This window comes from Lagenorhynchus albirostris, chromosome 13 (assembly GCF_949774975.1).
Source record: "Lagenorhynchus albirostris chromosome 13, mLagAlb1.1, whole genome shotgun sequence".
Classification (NCBI taxonomy): Eukaryota; Metazoa; Chordata; class Mammalia; order Artiodactyla; family Delphinidae; genus Lagenorhynchus; species Lagenorhynchus albirostris.
In genome coordinates, this window is record NC_083107.1 from 7,703,364 (window position 1) to 7,731,002 (window position 27,639).

The 27,639-nt window shown below is 49.9% G+C and overlaps 1 protein-coding gene across 12 annotated transcripts in view; it reads left to right on the forward strand.

Moving 5' to 3' along the window:
* CRACDL (CRACD like) overlaps positions 1–27,639 on the forward strand; it is a 175,918-nt gene that overhangs the window by 16,563 nt on the left and 131,716 nt on the right. For 9 of the 12 annotated variants that reach the window (XR_009544137.1, XR_009544138.1, XR_009544135.1 and 6 more), the window contains exon 2: positions 6,067–6,354. The exons of 2 other annotated variants lie outside the window; for them this stretch is intronic. Coding sequence is in view for 6 of the 10 variants with exons in the window: in XM_060169453.1 (XP_060025436.1) it covers positions 6,215–6,354 (140 nt within the window). In the remaining 4 variants the exon portion in view is untranslated. Of the gene's footprint in view, positions 1–740; positions 843–6,066; positions 6,355–27,639 lie in introns of those variants that run through there. One more of the 12 variants, XM_060169447.1, reaches the window with a different exon arrangement.

The window sequence follows — 27,639 nt, forward strand, 5'->3', positions numbered from 1 at the left end:
ATGTAGTTGCGTCAGTGGTTTATTCTTTGTTATTGCTGAGTAGTATCCCCTCGTATGGGTACAGCACAGTGTTCTTACAATCCATTGAATTACTGTTATAATTAGAATCCCCATTTTTCTAGGTGTATCCTAACATTAGATGATGTCGTGGGAGTTTGGGCTCCTGCCGTCCGGCCCTCTCTGGAAGTTTGGGGCAGTTTTCCAGGCCAGTGCCCTGGGTGAGCCCAGAAGGGACACCTGCTGTCATTCACCAAACAAAAGGCTCGGCCGCGCCTTTGAACACTTGCACTGTATTCGGTCAGTGTTTTGATTTGGGTTCCAAGGAGACGGAGAGCTGGTTAGTAGACATTAGGAAGATTTGCCTGTGTGCTTCCTCTCGGTCATAGAGTTGGAGAGAACTGTGTCGAAAGAGCTTGACCTCTGGGACTTCCCTGGCGGTCCAATGGTTAAGACTTCGCCTTCCAATGCAGGGGGTGTGGGTTTGATCCTGGTTGAGGAGCTAAGATCCCACATGCCTTGCAGCCAAAAAACCAACATGTAAAACAGAAGCAGTATTGTAACAAATTCAATAAACCTGATGACTGCCGGACACTGCGCCGGACCGGCCCTGGGAGCAGCCTTGGGCTAAGATTCATCCTTCCTTCTCTCTCAGGGGTCTAAATTACAGGGACGAGACTGTCAAGAACGGAACCAGGAGGAAGGGCAAGTGGCTGTGTCCCCCCCCGCCCCCCGCAGGAGTGCTGACTGCCGGGCGCGTGCACCCAGGGCAGCCCGCCTCCCCCGCGGACCCTCCAGCTTGAGCAGAGTTGATGAGGGGCCTGTGGTTCCAGGGCCCTGAACTGGTGAGCTCCGGAACCCGATCCCCGGGAGGCGGGAGGCGGGAGGCGGAGGAGGGGTCAAGACAGGGCTCCACCTCCACCCCGCGACTCCTGTTTTTAAAAAAATCTCCTTGGAAGCGGACGGTAACCAACAGCAGGTCTGCCTGGACCACGTCCGGCCCGTGTAATCGGAGAGCTACCGTGGGGTGGAGACGGCACCCAGCCTCTGTAACCCGACGTGGGAGGGGTGAGCCCGGAGCAGCCCCGCCGTTTTCGGGAAGCGCCTGCGGGCTCGGCCCCGGACCTTTTCAGTTGCTGTGGTCCCGCAGCGGTGGCGGAGGAGCTGCGTCAGGGCTGGAGTCCGTGAAGCGCCTGGGGACAGGCCGGGGTTGGGGGTGTGTGCCGGTGGGGCTGCCCGTCCTTAGCATCAGGGGTGGGCAGGACCCTGCTGGTTTCTTGGGACCCCCCTCCCTGTGTGCGCCTTTTCTGCGCGTTTTCACTGGTGGCGTCCACGTGCGCGTGGGTGTGATGCCCAGCACAGAGAGGGGCGCCGTCCCGCTGGAAACCTGGCTCTCGGACGCTTCCTGCCTGAGGTGGAGGTTCCGAGGCCGCCTTGAGTAAATGTCCGGGCTGCTGTTGGCACTGGCGGGGTTGCTGTGCGGTGCCGGAGGAGGTGGAGGAGGAGAATGACTTCCCAAGTGGAAGATCCGTTGGAAGAATTCCAGGACTGCAGGGCCCCCTGTTGGTTCTTGCCTCCTCCCATAGCGTATTTAATCCTGAAAACAGCCCTGCAGTAGGGTTTGTTATGTTTATTCTGATTCTCGTGAGGCTCAGAGTGTGTAAGTAACTTGCCCGACCACATACATTGGTTAAGGTCCTTCTTTTTTTCTTTTCTTTTCTAAGAGTCAGACAGATTTCATTTTATTTATTTATTTTATTGGCGTATAATTGCTTTACAATGTTGTGTTTCTGCTGTACAATGAAGTGAATCAGCTCTATGTGTATATATATATATATATATATATATATATATATATATATCCCCTCTCTCTTGGACCTCCCTCCCACCCCGCCCCCCCCATCCCACCCATCTAGGTCATCACAGAGCACCGAGCGGAGTTCCTGTGCTATACAGCAGGTTCCCACTAGCTAGCTATTTTACACATGGTAGTGTATTCATGTCAAATCTAATCTCCCAATTCATCCCACCCTCCCCTTCCCCCCGCTGTGTCCGCACTTCCATTCCCTATGTCTGCGTCTCTATTCCTGCCCTGGAACTAGCTTCACCTGTACCATTTTTCTGGCTTCCACATACATGCGTTACTATACGATGTTTGTGTTTTTGCTGCTGCAGAGCGTGCTCTCCGTGACTCCTGGATGCCCAGACCTGCCCTCTGATGGGAGGTGTGGTCCTTAGTGACTAAGGGGCCCCCCACATCTGACCAGCATTCCTTGCATCTAAGCATGTCTGATACCTGCCCCTCCCCTCACTGCCCACAGGTTCCAGCCTTGAAACTCCCTGTTCCCCAAACCTCCCCAGAGGCTGCAGGCCTGTGTCCTCACTGCCCGTGGGCTGCCCACAGGTCGCTCTTCCCCCTCCCTCGCCTCCTGCGCAGAAGTAACTGTTCCATGTTGCTTCCCCTCCGCGCTGTGTCGTACCCCCGCTACAGGTAGGGCGGAAACAGCCGACTCTGAGATTTCTTGATGGTGGAGACTCTGCCTGAGGTCCTGGGGACGTGGAAGAATAACGCAAAATAGGTGTTCAGGAGATGGTTTTGGAATTAGGTTGAGCTGAGCTTTTAGATGTAAATTCTCCCTTCTTTTCTGATCTCCCGTCTTTAAGGTTTGAGAACGTTGGCAATAGTGTGAGAATTTTCCACACTCCAAACGGGTCTCGATGGTAAACAGTAAGACAGGTTTAATTTTTAACTCCAGATTTTAACTCCATGGTTGTGTACCACGAGCATATGGCTGGACGTATCAAGACATCCATCCGTGGAGTTCAAAATCGGGGCTCGTCTCCACCAGTGTGATTTGTGGAAGTGATGAGAGGCCTCCCCGCCAGGCCGAGGACCCCTGGCCCTGAGCTGATGGGGTGCTCGTGGGCGCCTTGTGGCCTGTCTCCTGGCCCCTGCTTCTAGGCGCCTCAGAAACGAGTCAGAACATGTGCGCGTGGGCTTGTGCGGGTGGCAGGGAGCCCAGAATTAGCTCAGTTGCTTCAGCAGGGCTGCCGAGGGGAGGGGGCGGCCGTGCCAGTCGGGGGCGGGCGGCAGGCGGCCCCCAGCCGCCGCGGGGGGCGGGGGCATCGCTCTCAGGAGCCATCACGGGCCTGGAGCCGGGACAGGCCTGTCTATGCCTGGCACACGCCCCGTTGCAGACGAGCAGTGGGTCGGAGCAGCAGATCTGTGCAAGCACAGCTGGTGTGAGCCTAGCGCCTGAGACAGAGCGGGGGCCGGACGGGCACGGCCAGGTCGCCCCTGAGGAGCAGGTGGCAGACAGGAGTGGGCATCACCATGCTCGCTGTTGACCTCCAGCCCAGAGCCTTTACCTGCCTGCAGCATACCTGGGCCACGTTGTACCCACCCCGCCCACCGCCTGACAGCACGGCCCCCTCCTCCATTTGTTGTTCTTTTACTCTTTGCAGACTGCCTTTTTGTTCGAAGGAATGAGCAGTTAGCATGGCTATTTCAATCAATTGCAAAACGCTGTGGTCTCCCTTGCCCCTTTCCCGCCCTCCCCAATCCCGGGCACAGGTGTGTCGTCCAGGACGCTGGTGGCTGTCACCAGAGGAAACACTCCCGTCGCCAGTTAGGGCCAAACAAGGGGCGGGGAGGGGCCTGGCACGTGTGTCACCACCGCATGAGTCAGCCAGCTGGGACAGTAAAACAGTTAAGCACACGTGTGTCAGTATTGTTCTCGAAAGAACATTTCTCCACTGTCACCTCTGCGGTTTTCCTGTTGCCATGTGAGACGCACGCGAGCAGAGCAATCGGTGTGCTTGGGGTTTCTGTGGGTTTAATCATGTGAACTGACGGTTTGGGGAAGAAAACAAAGCATCCACAGGTTTTCAGGGTGGCCCAGCTTTGAGGCTCAGCAGGTAATTTCTGCCTGGGAGTGCCGGCCTTGCCTTGGGCCCCAGCGCTTGGATTCAGGAGGCCACAGCGGGCCACCGGCACCCTGTCCCGCAGAGGCTCGGTGGCTCCCGTCCCTGCAGGTGCCTCCCCTTCTGGCCCTGGCATCGATCTGGGCATCCTCATGACGTTGAACACACCTGGACCTCGCACACTAAGGGGGCGGATGGTCATCTGTGGGAGTCTGAGAGCAGGGACTGCATCCTGTCAGCTTCATCCATCAGTGCCTGACCTCGTGCTCTGCCCACGGAGGCCCAGGACCCTCAGTCAGTGCTTGTGGGCCGGCACCTGGGGCTGCCGGGGGCATCTGTGCAAAGTGTCCCATAGTCTGGAAAAACCTCCCCATCTATAGAACCGTCTGGTTTTTTTTTCAAGGCACAGCTTGCACCCAGCAGTCTTACTTGGGCCCACCATTAACTGCGAGGTGGGCAGGGCCAGAATTAACATGCCCCTTTGAGCATTAGGGACGTGCCTGGGTAGGAAGCAGAAGCACGGGCACTGTGGGTCTCCCGCCTCTCAGATAGGCACCCGGCCCGGGTGCCTGGCCTTGGGACAAGCCCCCCCTACCCCGCCCCGGCCCCACCCAGAGCTCTGGGTGTAAAGGCCCCCTCGGCAAGCCCCGACCTGGGGGATCGTGGAGCACGAATAGTTCCAGAGTTTGGACCACTTCTGTATTTTCCAGAACCGGTAGCCGAGAAGAGCGAAGTAGTTTGCAGTAGGCTAAATGTTGGAAAAATTATTTGGGGAAGATTTTTTTTTTTTAATCCCAATCCAGGTTTATAATGCCTGGCCAGCAACATCGGTGTGATATTCGTCCCATAGCTGCTCTGTGCGACCACAGCTCCTGTGAGCCCAGCCTGCCTCAGGCCCGAGGGGTTAGACGTACACTGCTGTACCCTCCACTTCCTGGCAGCCATATGGGGTTGAAGACAACTTCTCAACCTTTCTTGAAAAATAAACGGTTTCTTAGATTTTTCTGGTTCTTTGTGTCCAGCAAGCTCACTGGAACCTGAGTCCTGAACACCCCTTTTGTCTGAGAGGTAATTGCATGCACCCTCGAGCCGAGCAGTTGACCTGTCTCACCTGATTTAATCTTCCTGTTATCCCAAGCGTAGGCGCAGTTATCAGCTGCACTTTGCAGAAAATCAAACGTGTGCACTGGGGACAGACCCCTGCTGGGGTGCCCCTGTAAACGGGCCCAGGCCCGATGGCCTCTAAGCCCACACTCTGGCGGTGGGTGGGTGTGGGAGGGAAGCACACCTTAACCCTGACCCGTGTGGCTTCCAGGCTGCTCCTTGTTTGGGGAGAACGGTTGTCACGTGAGCCAGAGCTGACTCTGCTTCTGGGGCGTCCTCGGAGCAGTGGTTTGGGAAGCAAAGAACTACTCAGAATGCATCCTCAGAGAAAATGCTGCCCTGCGCTGTTCGCAAAAGGTGTGCGGTGTGTCCTGCCTGAGGGTGGTCCTGACCCGCAGCCTGTTGGCAAGAGGTCTCTGAAATCTGCTCCAGCAGGTGGAGCAGCTGCAGGAGGGGCTGGAGCCGCAGTGGGAGGTGGTGCCAGGCCGGTGGGCAGGGAACAGCATTCCCCCCTGCCCCCCGTGCGGTGCTGGGGAGAGAGGACACGATGACAAGACGGGCTTATTGCTGAAGGGTGTTTTATTAAGCCCGGAGGGTTGAGAACCTGCACGGAATGCAGGCATTTCCTCCTTCAGGATTCAGTTACCCCTTTTGAAAGCCGCCAGAGCCCTGATACCCGTTCAATTTTACTGTCGTTGTCCCTCAGCCATATCGCTGCCCCTTCGTCATGCCCGCTGATGGGCTTTGGACCTGGGGACAGGCTCTGTGGGTTTGCAGGTGGCTCGGGAACAGGACTCCTCTGACCAAAAGGGAAGCAGGGAAACGAGCAGCTGGCCAGGTGGCTGGGGGCGCCCTAGCAGGTGGAGCGTTCGGTGCCAGGTCCATGCTCCCCCGGGGGAAACCGGCTCAGCCTGGCATCAGATTGCAGGGGGCCTTTGCAGGTCAGAGCAGGAATACGCGGGAGGGAGGCGGCTTCCTCGTGCACGGCTGCTCTTTGCTCGTGTCACGCAGCCTGACAGCTCATTTCCTTTGCATCCGCAGGTTTCCTGAACAGTGGTTTGATGACAGTTGCCTGGGTCCAAATTGCATGGAAACATTCTGAACCTCCTCTGGGATCCTGTATCTAAGAATCATGACTGCTTTCTCAGACATTTAATAGGAATTCTTCCATACCTGCCCACCTCTTCTTATGAGCGGTAGCTCTTACATCACACAGCTGCTACATGTAAATCAGCAGACAATTGAACCCAATAAAGAAAATAACCTCATGAACAAGAAAGCCCCCCTTGAGAAGCCCAGGGAACCTAATGGGAATATTGTACGGGAAATGTAAGCATTTGCTACTGCCGTCTAGGGCTCTGGAGAATACGAATTTCATGGCGTGCGCAGAAACCTTACACAGAAATTGCCTGACAGCCCTCCTCCAATCTCTTATGAAACTTTGCCGGAGAGTTCTCATAGGGTCTCTGAGGGAGCAGAGTTTCTGAAATGCTGATTCACTGTGTGAGGCTTAAAATCAGGACGTCTTTGTACAGCCCCTGCTATTAGCGTCTGCATTATACTTTTAAAGATAGGGTTAGGGAAGTTTTGGGCAGTGAGCTTCCTCTGTGTAGACCTCTGAACCTTTAGGATTCTTCTGGCTGGTTCTGCAAATAGAGACTCAGTCCAGGCTGAGAGAAGACAGGTGAGGTGTAAATGCCATTCACTCGCACACATGGACTTGCCGTGGAAATTGTGATGTTCAGGCCGCTTCTCAAGTGGATTCTGGACGTTGCTGCTCTCCTGCAGCGGTGCCGGGGTGTGGAGGGGCTGGAGGGAAGGGCCTCGGATCTGTGAGCCGCTTGACACCCAAGCCTCGGTCTGTTGTCCGGGGCAAATGGCAGCTTGTCCCAGGGAAGGGAGGGGTAGGCTCTTTCACGTATTTATCTGCCTGGTAGACATTCACAGCGATAGGGTGAGTTTGAGTTCGGGTTTTCCTTTGGGCTGATAACATCTTCCTGTTCCCTGACAGGCTGTTAGCGTGACAAGCCGTCCACAGGCTGTGGGTGGGAGAAACCGTGGCGTCCTATAGCTGGGTGCTTCCCCTGATCCAGATCCCCATTTGTAGCGAGGGGCGGGCATTTGCTAAGAAAATAACTGTTGTTGGAGGGTTGACTTGGTCCTGCATTTGCGAGAGTAACAGCGTGTGACCCGTTTGCTGCCCCACAGCTGAAGATTTGGAAGTGTCTAAATGAGACCCAATGCTTGAGGGTGACCTCAGAGCTCCCCAGGTCACACACTTGGGTTCCTCTGCCCTCGTGGCTGGTTTCCCAGATGAGATGGCCCGTCAGTCCACTGGTTACAGCTTCGAATGGGAAAGGAGCACTGCCAGCTCCTGCTCTGGCTGTGGCTGAGCTCAACCAGAAGAACTATGGAAGGAGGTCCTTTTATTCCAGCCTTCCAAACTGCAGGTCTCTACTTGGTGTCAGAGATGAGAACCGGCCTCATGTTCCCATGGGTTTATCTGAAAGTACATTTTACTCGTGATGCCTTGCCGGATTTGCACAGGTGTTTAACAGGTGTCAAAGCATTTGTGTTTTCTGCTCCAAGAAAAGCTCCATCATCAATCTTTTTTTATGTGGTCTTAGGGTAGGTAGTTCATTTTGCAGTTTCTTCCATACAGCAGCCAGAGTCAGAATATAATCAGACTTCCAACCCCAGCCACAGTGGGATAGTAATTGCTGGATTTCCTCTTTTTCCAACAATTTTGATACAGGGCAAAATATATGAAGCAACTGTTTTCAGGAATGGAACAATGTTCAGTGGTCTGTGATCCAAATGGAAGCGTGTGAGGCACGTTCCACATCCATCCTGGCTTTCTGTGGGGGAGTGCCTTCAAAACCAACACACAGGGCTTCCCTGGTGGCGCAGTGGTTGAGAGTCTGCCTGCCGATGCAGGGGACACGGGTTCGTGCCCCGGTCTGGGAAGATCCCACATGCCGTGGAGCGGCTGGGCCCGTGAGCCATGGCCGCTGAGCCTGCGTGTCCGGAGCCTGTGCTCCATAATGGGAGAGGCCACAGCAGTGAGAGGCCCGTGTACCGCAAAAAAACAAAACAAAAAAACCAAGACACAGGGGAGCAGAGACCAACAGAGAGATGGGCAGAGGAAACAGAGGTCAGAATTTGGGGGTGCTGAGGCATCCGGAATTTGTGGGGCACAGTGTACTGGAGACGAAGCTTCTGAAATCTTCAAGGTGGTCGCCTAGTCTCGCATAATACTAAGTTGTGTTCACACAGGACAGGGCTCCTTGAGGCTCAGAAAAGAACAACTACTAAGGAGCAAGTAGTGAGCTAAAACAGAGATTCTGGAGGTGACACAGTGCTGAGAGACAGAGCTCTAACCTGCCAGAGTGAGGAGCTCTTACTGAACAACTGAGGCCACAGAAAGGCCACACCTTAGGAATAGGGTTTCTTTAATCTGGAGTAAGGACCACGCTAAACCCACAATAACAAGACCTAAAAACAAGCCTCATCAGGATCAGGATGATATGCCAGTCAACTAACTGTCTGCCAGAATCAAACTCAACACTGTTTAAACGAAGTGTTATCTACAATGTCCAGCATACAATAAAAACATCACTAGACATGTAAACAGTGTGACCAGTAACAAAGAGAAAAAGGTCACTAGATACACCCCCATAGAAACATAATGAGCAAGCAGATGGGAATTTCAGTAGAGAAATGGAAATTTAAGAAACAACCAAACAGAAATTCTACAACTGAAAAATACAGTATCTGAAATGAAAAATTCACTAGATGATTCAACAGCAGTTTGGGCACTATAGAAGAAAATATCAATGAACGTGAAGGTCAATAGAAACCATTCAAGCTGAAGCACAGAGTAAAAAAAAAACATTGAAAAAAAAATGACCAGAGCCTCAATGTCATGTGAGAGATAATATCAAGTAGTCTAACGTCTGTGTAATTGGAGTTCTAGAAGGAGAAAGATTGGGCCAGAAAAACATTTGAGGAAATTTCCTCAAATTTGATGAAAAAAATCTCAACATACAGATGTTAGAATTTCAAGTAACCCAAGCAGGGTAAACCCAGAGAAAACCACACCTAGGCTCGCCGGAATTAGATTGCTGAAAACAAAAGATGAAAAGCAGCCGGAAGAAAAGAGATACACAGTTGACCCTTAAACAATGTGAACTTGAACTGTGTGTGTCCATTTATACACTGATATTTTTAAATAGTAACTACTACGTACGTGGCCCGTGGCTGGTTGAATCCGTGGATACAGAGGAGCCATGGCTATGGAAGGCTGACTCTAAGTTATACACAGATGAACCCCCACGTTGTTCAGGGGTCAACTGTGTTACATATAGGGTGACACAAACAAGGATATAGTTGACTTCTCACCAAAAGCAATGCAAACTAGAAGACGTGGAATGCCATCTTTAAAGATCTGGAAAAAAAATTATCTTTCAAAAATAAATGTGAAACAAAGACATTTTCAGATTGACAAGAGTTGAGAGAAATTGTTCCCTGCAGACTTACAGTGCAGGAGTCATTAAAGGAAAGTCTTCAGCCTGGAGGGAAATGCCACCGGATGGAATATAGATGCATATAAAGGAATGAAAAGTGCCAGAAATGGGAACTATGTGGTAAATATAAAAGAATTTGTTTTCCCAGTTTAAAATTTCTTTAAAAGACAATTGATGGTTTACTCTATGACATAAATCACAGAAAGATCCTTTTTGACCCACCTCCTAGACAAATGGAAATGAAAACAAAAATAAACAAATGGGACCTAATGAAACTTCAAAGCTTTTGCACAGCAAAGGAAGCCATAAACAAGACGAAAAGACAATGCTCAGAATGGGAGAAAGTATTTGCCAATGAAGCAACTGACAAAGGATTAACCTCCAAAATTTACAAGCAGCTCATGGAGCTCAATATCAAAAAAACAAACAACCCAATCCAAAAATGGGCAGAAGCCCTAAATAGACATTTCTCCAAGGAAGATATACAGATTGCCAACAAACACATGAAAGGATGCTCAACATCACTAATCATTAGAGAAATGCAAATCAAAACTACAATGAGGTAACACCTCACACCAGTCAGAATGGTCACCATCAAAAAATCTACAAACAATAAATGCTGGAGAGGGTGTGGAGAAAAGGGAACCGTCTTGCACTGTTGATGGGAATGTAAATTGATACAGCCACTATGGAGAACAGTATGGATGTTCCTTAAAAAACTAAAAATAGAACTACCATGTGACCTAGCAATCCCACTACTGGGCATATACCCTGAGAAAACCATAATTCAAAAAGAGTCATGTACCACAATGTTCACTGCAGCTCTATTTACAATAGCCAGGACATGGAAGCAACCTAAGTGTCCATCGACAGATGAAAGGATAAAGAAGATGTGGCACGTATATACAGTGGAGTATTACTCAGCCATAACAAGAAATGAAATTGGGCTTCCCTGGTGGCGCAGTGGTTGAGAGTCAGCCTGCCGATGCAGGGGACACAGGTTCGTGCCCCGGTCCGGGAAGACCCCACATGCCGCAGAGCCGCTGGGCCCGTGAGCCATGGCCACTGAGCCTGCGCGTCTGGAGCCTGTGCTCCGCAACGGGAGAGGCCACAACAGTGAGAGGCCCGCATACCGAAAAAAAAAAAAAAATGAAATTGAGTTATTTGTGGTGAGGTGGATGGACCTAGAGTCTGTCATATAGAGTGAAGTAAGTCAGAGAGAGAAAAACAAACAAATACCATATGCTAACACATATATATGGAATCTAAGAAAAAAAATGGTTCTGCAGAACCTAGGGGCAGGACAGGAGTAAAGACACAGACGTAGAGAATGGACTTGAGGACATGGAGAGGGGGAAGGGTAAGCTGGGATGAAGTGAGAGAGTGGCATGGACATATATACACTACCAAGTGTAAAACAGATAGCTAGTGGGAAGCAGCTGCATAGTACAGGGAGATCAGCTCAGTGCCTTGTGACCACCTAGAGGGGTGGGATAGGGAGGGTGGGAGGGAGACGCAAGAGGGAGGGGATATGGGGATATATGTATATGTATTGCTGATTCACTTTGTTATATGGCAGAAACTAACACAACATTGTAAAGCAATTATACTCCAATAAAGATGTTAAAATAAAAAGACAATTGATGGTTTAAAGCAAAAATAATAGCAGTTTTACTGAGGAGTTTCTAATACATGTAACAGTAAAAAGTATCACAAAAAAGAAGAGGAGGGTAAATGAAAGAATACAGACAAGGAATAGAGAAAAACCAGTAAAAACAAAAGTTGATTCTATAAAAGATGAGTGAAATTGATAAACTCCTAAGAAGAATATTCAAGAAAAACAAGAGGGAACCAAATTGCCAATATCAGGAATGAAAGAGGGCCTATTACTATACATCTTACAGACATTAAGAGGTTAGTAATGGAGTATTAAGAACTACTTTATGTCAATAAGTTCAGAAAAAAATTAGATGAAATGGACATAAATTCCTTGGAAGACCCAAATTATCAAAATTAACACAAGAAGAAAGTGACAATCTGAATAGCCCTGAATTTTAGTTTTTAAAAGAATAAAATTTGTAATTTAAAACTTGCCCGCAAAGGAAACTCCAGGCCAAATGGCTACAGTGGTGAATTTTAGAAAACACTTAAGGACGAGATAGCACTAGTCTTATACAAATTCTTTCGTAGAGGAAGAGGAAAGAGGAAAGACTTCCCAAATTTATGAGACCAGCATAACCATGATTTAGAAAAAGGAAAAGAAGTTATAGATCAGTATTTCTCATGAGCATAGGGACACAAAATATAACAAAATACTAGCACATTGAATACAGCAATATTTAAAAAGAATAACACCTTGCGACCAAATGGGGTTTATCCCAGGAACGCAAGGTTGGTTTAACATGTGAAACTCGAGTGTAATTCACCACATTAACTGAATAAAAAAGAAATATTACCTGTTTATTAGATGCAGAAAAAAAAGCTTTTGACAAGTCTCACAGCCTATTTATCATTAAAAACTCTCAGCAAACTCAGAATAAAAGGAAAATTCCACAGTCTCTTAAAGGACAGCTTCCAGAAACCCACAGCTAAAGTAATTTTAAACTGTGAAGCATGGAATGTTTGCCCCTTGGTCAGGAAGAAGCCAAGGGAGCCTGCTTACAACACTGTGCAGCCCAGCCCTGGAAGTCCAGTCGGTGCAAAAGGGCAGCAAGAAGAAATAAAAGGCAAGAAGGTTGGATGGAAAGGAAGAAGTGAAATTATAATAAAAGGCAAGAAGGTTGGATGGAAAGGAAGAAGTGAAATTATCTTTGTTTGCAGAAGGCGTAATTCTCAGTAATCTATGCAAATGCTACTAGAACTAATACGTGAATTTAGCAAAGTCATAGGATACATGGTGAAGGTGCAAACATTAATATTTGTGTATACTAGCAAGATTAATTGGAAAATGAAACTTAAAAGTATGTCATATTATGCCAGCCCTCTGCTTGGAACCTGCCGATGGCCTTTTACTTCCCTCAGAAAAAAATTCAAAGTCTTGTCCTACAAGGCCCTCCTTGCTGTGTCCCCTACTCCCCACCCAGCACCCGGCATGGCTCTGATCTCTTGATCTCCCCTTGATCCCTCTGCTTTGAGTTTGCCCCCCCCCCGCACCGGTGCCTGCAGACTCTTCCCCTCCACATCCCCATGGCTCACCCCCTCACTTCCTTCAGGTCTCCGCTCAACTCCTCGGAGAAGGCCTTCTCATCACCTGATATAAAATAGCACTTCCTTTACTGCACTTTGGGTTTTAAAGCCCTCACCTCCACCGGCATATTGGATACCTGTTTGTTTATTGTCTCTCTCCCCCTTAGAACACGAGAACAAGGACGCAGTCTTTTGTGGTTGTTCACGGCTGAATCTGCAACGCCTACCACAGTGCCTGGAACTTAGCGGCAGTCAGTAAATATTTGTTTTGTGAATGATTGAGAACAAAATGTAGTGCTGACAAGGACAAGGCCTGGGGGGCCGCCATACTGAAATGACAGTTGTTGGTACGGTAGGCCCTTGAGTTCACCTTGATCTTATTTGAGAACCTGTGTAATTTTACTGTGAAAGCAACATTTCCATTCAAAATTGTGATGTCGTGCGGAGTCCTGAAGCAGGACAGGGTGCATCGGTAGGGCACCTCTTGTTTGCATGGCAACCCCTCATTTGCAGGGTGCTTTCCTGGGCATTGCCACACCGGATGACACAGGGCCCGGTGATATAGTGGATAGCATGGGGAGATAGATTCACTTACCTGCCTACGGCCGTGCAGACAGACTGAAGCCAGGAGTCTGGATTTCAATCCCACGTTCCTTACCACTGTGTCCCATGATGGGAATCAGGCCCTCTAACAAGAGTTGTCGCGTGGTCATTTGTGGACGAGGCTGCCCCTGGGGTCTGATCTTCATGAGGATACGTGTTCTGCTATTTCGGTTCTGTGCACATGAGGCAGCAGGTGGAGGAAAAGAATTCTCCAGATTTTCGAGGTCTTTTGGAGGCAGGATCTGTGGGAAGAGAGACCAGGGCCAGCCCGACATCAGTCAGGCCTCAGATGTTTTCATTGTGTAAAAAGGCACGGGAAGGGCCCTGCTGATCCTGGGGTGGAGTGAGGGTCCCACAGACCCTCCCGAGGGCTCTGGAATGTGGGTTGGCTTCAGCTGCAGAGAGGAGAGGCCTGGAGGGGCCTGTGGATGTGAGCAAGTCCACTGGGGCCCCACTCTTGTCACATATGCCATCTTGAGCTGTGGGAGAGGGGCAGTGGGGAGAAATAAAAGTGGCCTTTTTCTGCTCTGATTGAAATTTGTGTCAGTAAACACAGCAGATGAAAGACCGGGCATCCATGTGCCGTATCCCACTGTATCCTCAAAATGGACCAGAAAAATGCCTTCTCCACCTTCCCAGATGAAGAGGCAGGCAGAAAACGATCTTGTGGGTTTCCCAAGGTTATTCCCATGGTAGGTGGCACGTCTGGGGCAAGGACCCAGGTCTTGGGCTAGAACTCCAAGTCAGGTGCTATCCGGGGGACTTCCCTGGTGGTCCGGCGGTTAAGACTCCGCGCTTCCGCTGCAGGGGGCACAGGTTCCATCCCTGGTCGGGGAACTAGTAATAATAAAAAAAAAATGCTCTCCGGGAAGACTCCTGCCAAGAGGCCTTGTGTGTTGAACAAATCTCCACGGGGAGTGAGTGGGACAGAGAGCAGTGTATGGCGACTGTAATACTGTAATCACGCAGGGGGTGGCTTCCCGTGGACTGTTCTCAAGAAAAGCATGAATGAGGGGGGACCTAAGTGAGGACAGGGCTAAAATGATCTCCCGCGGGTGCGTGTGAAGGAGTGGGTACGTCAGTTCATCCTCTTTCGCATTTGGTACCTGCCTTCTCGGTGGCCCCTCACTTTGTGTAACTCTCTCTCTCGGGGATCGTTTTACGCGTCCTCACTGGGTTTGAGGCTTCGGCTCCACCGCGAAGCTACCGGGAGCTCAGGGTATTGTTGGCAGTGGGATGAGGGTGGCTCCGGGGACTCTGTTTTGCAGATGTCGTTCCGGGCGCCAGAGATCAGACAAGGCAGCGCCCCCTGGACAGAGGGCCGGGAGAGCAGGACTGATGGTTGCAGCAGCATTTCTAATCTCAGGACCGCACGCCTGTGTGTGTGCGCCTAGGGATAATGCCGGAAGAATGGTTTTTTTCCCTAACTCAGTGACCTATCAGAAATAAAACTTACTGCTAAGATCCACTTGCAGAACAATTACAGGGTGAGGCATGTTAAGAAGCCTTAGTTCATTCTCAGCATTCGGAGTTAATGAGAATGCAAATGTTTTTCATCATGGTATATCGTTGCTTTAGAAAAAAAAAACCTGTCCCGTGATTTAAGTGTTCGCAGTGGTTTAAACTTATCTCTCATCTGGGTGTCTGCAGAGCTGTGGCCTCTTCCCGCAGGTGGAATTGTTTGACACAGTGAAGCCCGAGGACTCCTTTATTTTTTTCCTAGATGGGATTTTTAAAAAATAGGGGGGTAAACAAAAGGGATTTATAATCAGGGAATTCTGAACATGGTGTGGCCCAAGGTGGGCATTTGGCGGGTTCAGGAAAGCTGGTCCCTCAGCTGCTCGATGGTGGCCAGGTGCCCTTGGCCGCAGCACTAACTGCTCCTTTGTCCTGACACTGGGTCTGCAGGGCCTGGGGTGGGTGAGGCAGGCGTGAGCGCCTCTGCTCCAGGCCACCTGGACTCAGGGTGGATTCAGGGTGCTGGCTCTGCCAGTCTCCACGAGGGCCAGGGGCACAGAGGGAAGGGCGCTCACTTGGCTTCCTAAGGGAGCCCACCGCTGGGCTGTCTCTTCTGTGATTCAGGACTTGAAGTAGAGACAGAAGGATTCCTTGCAGATTGGGGGCCCTGTGGTCTGATGTGTGGTCCCATCACACAGATAAGCATCCCGGGTGAGATGCTCAGTGGAGGCGACATCGGCCTGTGGCCCCTGCGCCGGGGTGCTGGCGCTATGTCAGGACCCCCAGGCCACCTGTGCTGGTCCCCCTGGGATGTCTGCTGTGCCCCCAGGGCTCTGGGCTCAGGAGAGAGGGAGCCCTGGGATGGTGCTTTCACCCGTGCCCTCTGTGCCGTATGTATAGGATCAGGGCTCCCCGAGCGTAGGGGATGAGCAGACCTTTGGTGGGAAGGGTGCTTCCTGTCGCTTGCGGGAACCCAAACTGGAAATCCTTTTGCATGGTGCTGGCGACATTCCCGCTGCAGCAGAGGCTCCGGGGCCTCATGAGGCCCCAAACGGTCACTGTTTATTAGCCTTTCCCTGGCCAGGTCCTGTGCCAGCCTAGCTTCATTTAGTTCTCAGCAGCCCTGCAAAGGGTATGGTCCCATTTCACAGATGAGGGAGTGAAGAGAGGCCACGAGGGGTCACGGGACTTGCCCTAGGTCACCTTGGTCTAAGTAGCAGAGCCCCTTGCTTTGAACACCCTTCCCCCTGCCCTTTACCTCTTTATTTTTTTTTTAATTTTTATTTATTTATTTAGGCCGCACCGGGTCTTAGTTGCGTCATGCGGGATCTTTTTTTTTTTTTTTTTGGAGTTGCAGCATGCGGACTTCTTAGTTAATGCGCGTGGGATCTAGTTCCCTGACCAGGGATCGAACCTGGGCCCCCTGCATTGGGAGCGTGGAGTCTTACCCACTGGACACACCAGGGAAGTCCCTACCCCCTTTACTTGTTGAATCACTTCCTGTCCTAAGGAAGCGGGGGGTGCTCAGTCTTCCTTTCGGTGGAACTTAATTCATCCTCTGACTGCCACCATCACTGAAGGTGGAGCTGGAGGACCTGATCCGTCTCAGATCAGGAGGTGCTGTGTGGGCAGCCACCACCGGCCCTGAACCCAGGCCATCTCTGGTCATTCCCTGTGGCTGGTTTGCTCTGCCCCATGAGGCTCCAGGAAGAGGCTCAGATCTCCCCCTGACTGGGCTCATGCCCTCACATCATTTTGGGACGCAGATCAGGATGGGACGGCTCTGCGTGGTCCTCTTGGGAGGCCTGCCCTCCTCTGCTTTATGAAACAGCCCACCTTCCCCGCCCTGTACACCTGCACAGTTGACAGTCCCTGAGCCCCACCAATGCCTTTTTTTTTTTTTTTTTTTTGCGGTACGCGGGCCTGTCACTGTTGTGGCCTCTCCCGTTGCGGAGCACAGGCTCGGGACGCGCAGGCTCAGTGGCCATGGCTCACGGGCCCAGCCGCTCCGCGGCATGTGGGATCTTCCCGGACCGGGGCACGAACCTGCGTCCCCTGCACCGGCAGGCGGACTCTCAACCACTGCGCCACCAGGGAAGCCCCTCACCTCTGCCATTTTTCTCTCCTGCTCCTCAGCCCCCTTTGGAAAGCTGGGAGCGGGTGGGGGGCCATTGGGGGAATCAATGCTGGGCAGGTTTAGTAACCTGGTTCTGGCCGCAGGGGCCACCAGGGCACCCACACGTGGAGCCTCTAGTCCCTCCCCCTCACTCCCATTGGGCCAAGATTTCCCAAACACACATCCGGGGGTCTCGCCCTCAGGCCCTGCATTATCAGGCAGCACCAGCCTTTCAGCCTTTTTCCCCTCATTTCCTCCTTAGCCACGTTTTCCCCTCCAGTCCGTTGGGGCCAGTCTGTCTGCTGATGCCTTGCCTGCGCTCAGGGGCATCCCCTCCTGCAAGGCCACCCGCCCTGTCCCTTCACCTGGACGTCCCCTCCCTCCCTGCCCTGCAGAGCTTGGCTGCGGTCCCCGCATCACAGCATCCTCCCCGGGCCTCCAAACCCAGAGTGTTGGCAGCCACTGGACCGTCCATTTGGCACCTGCCCACACTCTGCCTTAGGGATGTGATTTCCTTCTCGTGTGGACTCGTGTAACTTATCATGTCTGTCCGACTCGCTCGCGAAACTACAAGGTTATGTGAGGACTCTTGTCCTGTAGATTTTTGTCATTTTTAGGTGCTGATTACATATTTGAAGATTTTTTTAAGTTGAAGTGTAGTTATTTACAATATCGTGTTAGTTTCAGGAGTAGAGCATTCGGCAGAGTGATCCAGCATTTTGCAGATTGTATTCTGTTATGGGTTATTACAATAGATTGCATGTAATTCCCTGTGCTATGTAGTAAATCCTTGTTGCTTATGAAGTATTTTTCAATGTGAAAGAAAGGATTAATGGCTTGAGGTTACGTGACCTTGTCTCATCCCTCTGTGTTGCCCGATGGCCAGTGATGGACCCTCGGCCACTTCTTGCCACTGGACCATCAGGCTGTGTGGGGAAGAGTGGCCAGGTGGCCTTTTGCTAGGACTGGGATCTGGGTGGAGTGGGCTGGCTCCCGTGGCAGCAGGTGACTGTCATGTTCAGGGGCTACCACCTCTCCTGCCCACAAGGCCCCTCCCACTGAGCTTGGGGGAGTCAGAGCGGTGCTTCCAGCATCTTGGCCTTGTGGAGGCCTGGCAGTCGTGAATTGACTGGGGCCTTTGTAGTCACCACAGAGGAGCCTGTTCATCGTGCCTCCTCTCTGGATTTCAGCCTCTGTCTTCCTCTTTTTGGAAAAACACACCCTTTCTGGCAGAAACTGATGCATCCTTCTACTTAAGAAAAAAACAGGTGGTCTCGTGGGAATGGGCCTGGGCTGCCCCCGTGTTACCTGAGCACAGTGGCGGTGTTTCCGTTGCCCTTGGCCTTTTCGGTCCGCCGTGACAGGCTACAAGCCCTCCGTCCACGCATCCTTGAAGGCTCCGTGCTGTGTTGCCCTAGGCCCAGAGTGCACCCGCTCTGGCGGGGTAAGGGGGCTCAAGGTGTGCCCTGCCTGACCGACAGCCGGACGGCTGGCTGGCCATTCTGGACCCCCCTTTCCTAAACGTGGTGACGTTTGTCACCTGGTCCCACGTCGGCACTCATCAGGTGACGCCGTGCTCTGATGCTTGTACTGTGGGCATGTCCTCTCTGCCCCTGACCTTAGGGAAGTGAGGACTCTGATCTCCCTCAGACCCCCATGTTGCCTACCACGTTGACTTGCTCATGGCCCTTTAAATGAGCACTGACTGTTGACTGTTGTTTCTTTTTGGTGTGGAGAAAAAAGCAGTAAAACTCCAACAACCAGCAGTAAAACTCCACATTCCAGCCGAATGACCAGCGGAGAGTTTTCCTTCAGCTGATCCCATAGTCTTTGTGTCTGGATGGAAACCCTCAGGCAATCAACTATTGATCAGTTACACGTGGATTCACTGTTCGGGGGCCTATCGGTGACAAACAGTAAATCTCACCGTCAGCCTCCCCAGCTGCTCAGCAGGCTTTGGGGCCCCCTGACCCACCCCATTGATGATGAAAGCTTGGGGGGCTGGGATTTCAATGGAACCTCAGCAAGCTTCGGTGAGGGAAGAAAGCTGGCTGAAGGAACCCTCACAGTGGGCTCCACAGTTTGGTGGTCATCTGGAACTCCTCTCTCCCCTCGAGGGCAGGGCGTCCTCCACCTCTGTTCCCAGTGCCGCGCTGAGCACATACATGCCGGGGTCCACTGATGTTTGCTGGTACAAGGGTGGCACAAAGTTAGCGCGCCGTCCCGAGTTGCCTTGTAGCTCAAAGGCAAGCTGAGCACAGGATTGCTCTGCACCCTTCCTCTCTTATTTTTATGAGAATGGTAAGGAAAAGCAATAGCTGAGGCTTAACTGTATCTCCCAAGTTAGGCTTTTTTTTTTTTTTTTTTGCGGTACGCGGGCCTCTCACTGTTGTGGCCTCTCCCGTTGCGGAGCACAGGCTCCGGACGCGCAGCCTCAGTGGCCATGGCGCACGGGCCCAGCCGTTCCACGGCACGTGGGATCTTCCCGGACCGGGGCACGAACCTGTGTCCCCTGCATCGGCAGGCGGACTCTCAACCACTGCGCCACCAGGGAAGCCCCCAAATTAGGCTTTTGAAGAATTATAGGTTAATTTTTCTTTTTTTCATTGGGTTACATGGAGCATCCCTACTTTAGGAGTTAAACATGACTCCCCCCGCAGAGTTATACCAAACGGAACCTTCAGGGCTGTAGTGTTTTCTAATCTATTTCAACAAGAGGCACTGATTGACTGCGTACCCCATATGATGAATTTGGTTTGCTGCTACCAGGACCCCTGTGACAAAGATGATTTCTTTGGCATCCGTGTAAGAGAAAAGTATCCACGTAGGTGATAAAAGGAGCAAAGCAAATAAATGTTTGCGATGCTGTCAGTGCTTTGTGTTTAATACCAGAAGGCTAAAAGGAACAAACTATGGGTACACGCAGCAGCTTGGATGAATCTCAAAATCATCATGCTTAGCGAAAGAAGCCAGTCTCAAAATGTTACACACTGTGCCATTCCATTTTTGTGACATTCTCGAAAAGACAGGACCACAGTGGCAGAGAACAGATCAGTGGTTGCCAGGGGCTGGGGGAGGGGGAGGGGAGGATAACGGAGAGGCGCTGGGGAGGGTTTGGGGGGCGATGGAACAGTTCTGTGTCCTGGCAGTGGGTGGCTACGTGAATCTAGGCATGTGTCACAACTCATGGGACTGTGCACCGAAAACAAGTCAGATTTACTGGATGAGAATTTAAAAATAAAATAATTCCTGAAGGGTGAGGAGTGTCTGAGTTGTCCAGTCCCTGAGGACAGGTTCAGGTTCCCTCCTCTTCTGAAGTAACAACGTCTGTGCTGAGAGGTTTAGAGAGATCCCCAACCCAGGCTCACTCTCATGTCGCAAGTGTCCTTTGGCTAACGGTTGTCAGGACGCACCCAAGGTGACCATCTGGTTTTCTTTGTTGTATAAAAGGTCATGGAGTTTGCACCTCTGCTCCAGACTTGCCCCTTAGAATATATGTAGGATGCAGGTTTGGGTGATTTTTTTTTTTTTTTGGGCCACTCTCAAGATTTCCTTTTGTGTATTTATATGAATGTTTGTATGATTATAAGTGTTCCCATGAAATTGATAAACTTAGAACAGCGATTCCTTTTCAGCTGTTAATTTATTCCCTTGAAGTGGTTTCTCCTCTGGACACGTGTCCGGAACTGCAATGATATTCGCTTCTCTCTCAAAGCCGAGTCTCCTGCCTCAGGAATGGACTCCACTGTCCACTCACTTGCCTGAATCTGAACCCAGGTTCCATCCTCGTTCTCTCTCCCCAGCCCTTCTTGAGGCACCGTGTCTTGAAATTCTGTCTCCTAAATAGCTCTCAAATGGGCCCATTTCCTCTCCACCCTGTGCCACCTCCGCAGCTCCACCTTTTAGCCAAAGAGCTAATAGAGTCCAAACACTTTGACATGGCTTCATATCTATCCTTGAACCATCTGGTTTTCCTCTGCCTGTTTCTCTAGCTTAGTCTTCGTACCCACCCCCAATCCGACACTCAATGTCTTACCGTGCCCTTGCAGAATGCTACTCCCTGTACTTGGAACCGTGCCCCCAACCCCTGACCACACACAGTATTCGTCCGGCAAGTTTTCCGTCCACCTGTCCATCCTCTACCTACATGCCACTTTCTTCTGGCTGAGCCTCCCTCCCTCCTGGCCCAAGAGTTGCCTGTTCTTCTGTCCTGGCACCTGACACGCTGTATCATCATTGCCCCCAGATCTCTGCAGACAGCGTCCTCCCTGTGTTGTCACTGTTGTGTCCTGGGCACCGAGCACAGTGCCTCGAGTTAGAAAGTGCTGAGGGAAGATGTTATGATGAAGGGACAGAGTCATCTGTAAAATCCCAGAGCCAGCGGCCAGCAGGAATGTAATGGCTTCAAGGTACCAGTCCCTGCCTTCTCATTTGCCTACAGTCTGGTCAGGGAAATAATAACCTTTTAAATACGTGAATAGTAATTGTGTTAAACCATGCAACATGGACTCCAGATGCCGCTGAGGGAGAGGACGGGAGCTGGAGCAGTTGAGGCTGTTGGAGAAGCTACGCAGCACTCCTTCTGCGTTACGTCACAAATCTGCTGCTTCTTCACGTCATACGGATCTTCTCCCTTCTCACACTGTACAGGTTGCTGCCCACTCACCAGAGCTGAGCCACTAGGGCCCACCCCACTCCCTCCATGGGTGACGTCGGGTAGCCCCGAGGGTTTTGTCACATTTCAGGGGAAATCTCACCTACTGCTGCGTCGTGTGGCCACTCTCCTCCACATGACGCTCACGTGATGTGCTGGTGTTGTCCCTTCTCTGCCCTCTTTAACTTTGAAACACGTCCCAATTCGGCCTCTCCTGAGCTGTCCCTCCCCTGCAGCATGGTCCTATGGGCAGACTGTTTCCAGAGGTGGCGGGGGGGGGGTGTCTTCTCCCTCCTCCTCTTTCCAACCCCACTCTGGTTCCAGGGACCAGAACCTGCTGTATAGGACAGGGAACTCCACTCAGTTCCCTAAATGGGAAGGAGATGACCTAAATGGGAAGGACATCCAAAAAAGAGGGGATATGTGTATACGTATAACTGATTCACTTCACTGTACAGCAGAAGCTAGCACAGCATTGTAAAGCAACTATACTCCAATTAAAATTAATAATAATAATAAAAAAAGATGGCTTTCCACTTGGAAAACACGGTGTCTTGAGTCCACGTCTGGGCACAGGTGTTGCTGATTGGACCCTAAGATGGGTCTGAAGGCTGTGGGCACGTCCAGCTGTAGCTGGGAGCGCCTGTGTCCTGCTCATGTGCTCAGGCCCTAGACCCAGGGGGCTGGAGGGATGTGGGCTGGGTGACCCTGTGGTCCCCCACCCCCTGCCCCCAGCTAGGCAGGGGAGGGCTGTGCCTTGTGCCCAGGGCTGACTCGGCCATCTTTGAAGTCCAGCCAGCCTGGTCTTTGGGACCCTCGGGGACAGTTTGCCCTGCATCCCACAGCCATCCAGACTGCCACGAGGGCCCCAGAGCGCTGACGGGCTCTGCTGGTTCACACCCCTGCCAGGTCCAAGGGCACCTACCTGTTCTTGTGTGAAGCCTTGTCTGATTTCCTGATTAAAGCAAACCTCCAGCAATGGGGAAGTCTCACGGTCTCGGCTTACGGGCACTGCCTGTGTGGCCCGGCCTTTGGTTTGTCCTGGCTTCCCACTGACCAGCAGATGTGGCACATGGCCAGGTTACTGGCTTTTCTGGGTCTGTTTCCTCGTCTCTCTAATGAGGGGTTTGCATGAGGTGATCACTGTGATCCTCTCCGGAACTTTGATTTAATAGAGTTACTATCCTGAGAGCTTGGGCTGGTAGGTGAGGCACACATCCGCTTTCCTCCTTCCCTGGGTCCCAGTGAAATGAGAGACAATGAGGCGAAAAGAAGGAAGTCACAATACCCTCAGCAGACCAGAAATGCAGAGGAATGCCTAGAAGGTAAAAACGGAATGGGTTGACGAGGAAAGCAGAGCAGAGGCTGAAGCAGCCCAACACCCTGGAGAGACACGTGAGTGAGTTTTTCATGGAGCCCCGGGGAAGCCCCAGTCTCCACATGGTTAAACACGAAGAATGAGAACTTATGTGGAACGAATGCCCCCCACCACCCCCCGGGAGCCCCCACCGACGCTTACTGCAGATCAGAGTAGCCCAGAGCAGATCTTGCCTCCAGGATAAAACCGAGAGCGTTCTCTGAAGAAGGTGGGCAGTCTGCCCGGACAGGCTCCTGGCGGTGGTGCTGGGCTCTGACCGAGAATCATTGCACAGCCTGAGGTGACCTGAGACCTCAGAACGGACATGGAGGAGAATAAAAGAGGAGAGATGACGCTCTCCAGGAGTGAAAGACCTCCCACGCTTTGCACCCAGGGTAAAGCTTTCTTATTTTCGGCAGTTGTGAGAGTCCCAGGCTGCCAGCCTGTCCCACTTACCCAGCTTCTCATCGGAAGGAGAGGCCTGGGGGAAATATATTCTAGCCAAACTTCAGAATTCTAAGGGTAAGAAAAATATTGCTAAACTTCTGGAAGGAAAAAGCAGGTTGCCAAAAAGAACAGAAATCAAACTGGCAGCAGACTTCTCATCAGCACCAGTGGAGTTGTATCTGCCAGGTTTGGTGGAGATGATCTCCAACGTAGAATGCTACTCCCTGCTAAACTATTAGGCAAGTGTGAGGACCGATAGAGGTATTTTTGTGCCTGGAGGGGCTCAGAAATACACCTTTACATCCCATATGGGGGAAAAAGAAGAAGTCAGTCAAACAGGTCTTCCAGATAAAGCAAAAAAAGCAACACTCTATAACAACAAAAACAGGGATTGCTTGGTGTACAAGAAACAGTGGCAGCCGATGATCCAGAAGAAGGGAAGAAAGCTGAAGAAAAGTGGAAATGCTTTAACAGACCCTCTGCCTCGTGCAGGTTCTCAGGTCCAGGGGAAAGGTTTCCTCGCCAGTGGGCTGGCCATGCCCTTAGCTGTCCAGTGAGTGGTCCTGCAGCATGATGTCAGCCCTGCCAGTCCTGGCCGTGGGCTCCCACCTCGTCCTCTGCTCACCAGGTGCCGCTGCTTCTACCTCTGCAGTGTTTCCAGCTCCCCTGGGAGGACGAGGTGGTGTTGACACAATTAGGGGAGTGGAGGGGGGGGGCGTGGGAATAGCTGGGCGTGGTTTGGGTCCCAGAAAAGGAGCAAGCGCATTGCTGCTTAACCCGGCTGCACTTTGGAGTCACCTGGGGGGCTTTAACACTGCCTGATACCCAGGCCCATTCCTGGCTGATTACATCAGAACCTCTGGGGATGGTGCCCAGGTGACTCCGCTGTGTAGTCCCTGGGAGTTCAGGTGAACTCAGGTGGACGTGAGGATACAGGGCCTTCTGCTGATGGCATGGGGCTTCCTCAGTAAAAGACAAGCTGTTCACACTGAGAAAGTCAGAAATAGACTTGGGAGACTTTTTTCTTTTTAATTATGTTTTCATTTACATGAGTAATTAAAAAAAATCATACACTACAGTAACATAAAGAGTAAACAGCTGTCATCCCTTCCCCAGAGATAAGCCATTGTGTGTCCGTCCAGATCTTTTCTGTACTTTGACACAGCGGGATGTGAAAGTAGAGCTCCTCTGCACTCTGGACTGAGGACTGTTTTGTGGTGCTGCTGCAGCCCCTGTTTCCACGGTGCGGGGAAGGCAGGGGGCACACAGGCCCCAGCCACCTCCTCGCCTGAGAGCTGGAGTCGTAGATGGCGAAAAGTTCTTTGGAGATGTGATCAGCAAGTCCATTTCCCTCCCTGAACCTAGCCCCCTACCCTGTGCACCTGGAGGTTGTAGAAAGCGCCTGGGAAGCACCTCTCTGGATGGGTGGCACTCCTGCCAGGCTACGGCCAGCGTGAGGGCTGCCCAAGTGGGACCTGGCCAAAGGGGTTCCCAGAGAGTATGTGGGCCTGCAGGGGGGAGGTGGGCCCAGACCACCTGGAGGGCCCCGGCCTCACTTGGACGGGGCCTGTCCTTGGGGGCCTTCGTCCAGGTACAGGCCAGGTGATAAGCTGGGCAGGTGTCCACACAGCTTCCCCCATGGGCCTCTGGGCCTCCGTTAGCCAGGGAGTAGAGACACTTTCTTGTGGAAAGGACTCTACCCTCAAGTCCACTGGACTGGACTGGAGTGTTTTGTGCCAAAAGAGATGGGCTATTCATCTACTATTTCAGAAAGGCCCGAAAAGCTATGGCTGACGTGCATGCAGGTGGCGGGAACAGGTCCACAGAGCAAGTTTAGTAAGAATGTGAGGAAGGATGCGGATGGTTTCTGCTTCACTCTAAGGTGTCCAGCTTGGTCTGTAACCGGTTACATTTATTATACATATATATGTAATACATATAAGTTATAGATGAAAATATATAACACACCTTGCATGTATACGTACACATACACACATACATGCATATTGGGGTTTACATTTTTTTTTGCAAAAATGAAGTCATACTATGTTTGCATATTTTTCTAAAGATCTCTATTGAAACTTCATAATGTATTTTGTAGACACTTCCAAGTCAGTAAATAGATCCCCCTCATTTCTTTTAACCATTCTTTATTATCGTGAATAATTGGTTAACCATTCCCATGTCAAGGAGTGTTTATGAGATGACTGAATTTTTAATACAAATCTGGCTTCAGGGAACATATTTGCTCATTTATCTGTATGTGTCTCTGAATATTTCTATAGAACAAATTCCCAGAAGTTAATTGCTGTGTCGTAGGATGAATACATTTAAGATTTTGATAGAAACTTCCAAATGGCTGTCCAGAAAAGGTGTACCATTTTTAAACTACCAGCAGCATATGGGCATGCCCATTTCTCACACTCTGCCAAAGATGACTAGTATCTACCTTTTAAAATTTCCAGGAGCCTGATGGTTACATTTGGTTATTAGTGGGGCTGACCATTTTTTATGTGCTTACTGGCTGTTTCCTATCGTTTGAATTGCTTTTCCATATCCTTTGCCCACTTTTCAATGGAATGTTTGCATTTTTCTTATTGCTTTATAAGAGCTCTTTATAAATCAAGGATATATATTCCCATTCTTATGTATATTGCATATATTTTCCCCTAGCATGACTCATGTCTTCAATTTTATTGAAAGCTTTCACAGTATAGAAAAGGAAGAGATGAAATAAGAAGCCACCTACTTTAGGATTGAAAAAAAAAAAAAGGAAGGGGCTTATGACTCACAACTTTTCAAATAATGTTTAACTTTACCAATAAGAAAAAAAAAAAGTTCCAGGAATCCCATTGTTATAACTGTACTAGATTCCTTTTGTTTTGCTTCTCCCCCTAATTTTAAAATACTTGAGATATAATTCACATATCCCCAAACGAGGTTGTGAACCACTGACAAAATCTAATTCCAGAACATTTTCATTGCCTCAGAAAGTAACTACAATCCATTAGTAGTCTCCTTTAAACATTTGGTGGAATTCACCAGTGAAGCTGTCTGGGCCTGGGCTTTTCTTTGTGGATGATTTCAAAATTCCTAATTCAGTCTCTTTAGTTGTAATAGGTCAATTAACAATGTCTTCTTGAGTCAGTTTTGGTAGTTTGTACTTTCTAAGAATACGTCCATTTTGCCTAGGTTATGTAGTCTGTCTGCATCCAGTTGTTCATAGAATTCCTTTATAATCATTTTTACTTCTGTACGGTCAGTAGTGATGGCCCCTCTTTCATTCTTGATTTTAGTAATTTGAGTCTTTTCTCCTTTTCTCTTGGTTAGTTAGTCCAGCTAAAAGTTTGTCAATTGTGTTGATCTTTTCAAAGAACCAGCTTTTGGTTTTGTTGATTTTCTCTGTTATTTTTCTGTTCTCAATTTCATTAATTTCTTCTCTAATCTTTATTATATTTTTCCTTCCGCTTGCTTTTAGTTTAGTTTGCTCCTTTTTAAATATCTTAAGGTGGAATGTTAGGCAAGTGATTTGAGTTTTTTCTTCCTTTTTAATATAGGCATTTATAGCTATAAATTTAGCTGCTTTAGCTGCATCCATAAGTTTTTGTTTTTATCGGTTTCTAAATATTTCCTAATGTCTCTTGTGATTTTTTTTTCTTTGACCCATTGGTTACTTAGGAGTATGTTATTTAATTTCCACATATTTGTGAATTTCCCAGATTTCTTTCTTATTGATTTCTAATTTAATGCTGTTGTAGTTGGAAAACATACTTGGTATGATTTTAATTTTTTTAAATGTATCAAGGATGTTTTATGGCCTAAGAAATGTTCTGTGTCTGTCAGGTCTAAGTTGGCTTATCATGTTTTTCAAGTCTTCTATTTCCTCATCGATCTTATGGCTAGTTGTTCTATAATTACTGAAATGGAGCATTGGAGACTTCAACTATTACTGCTTGTCTATTTCTTCCTTCAGTTCTGTTAGTTTTGCTGCATGTATTTTGGAGCTCTGTTATTAGGTGCATATATGTATGTAATTGTTAAATCTTCATTGATTGACACTATTATCAATATATAATTTCCCACTTTGTCTCTAGTAATTTTGTTTTGAACTCTATTTTGTCTGATATGAACATGGCCACTCCAGCTCTGTTTTGGTTTGTTTGCATGGTATATCTTTTCTCCATCCTTTTACTTTCACCCTATTTGTGTCTTTGAATTTAAAATGTATCTCTTGTAGAGAGCATATAGTTGGATCTTTTTTTAATCC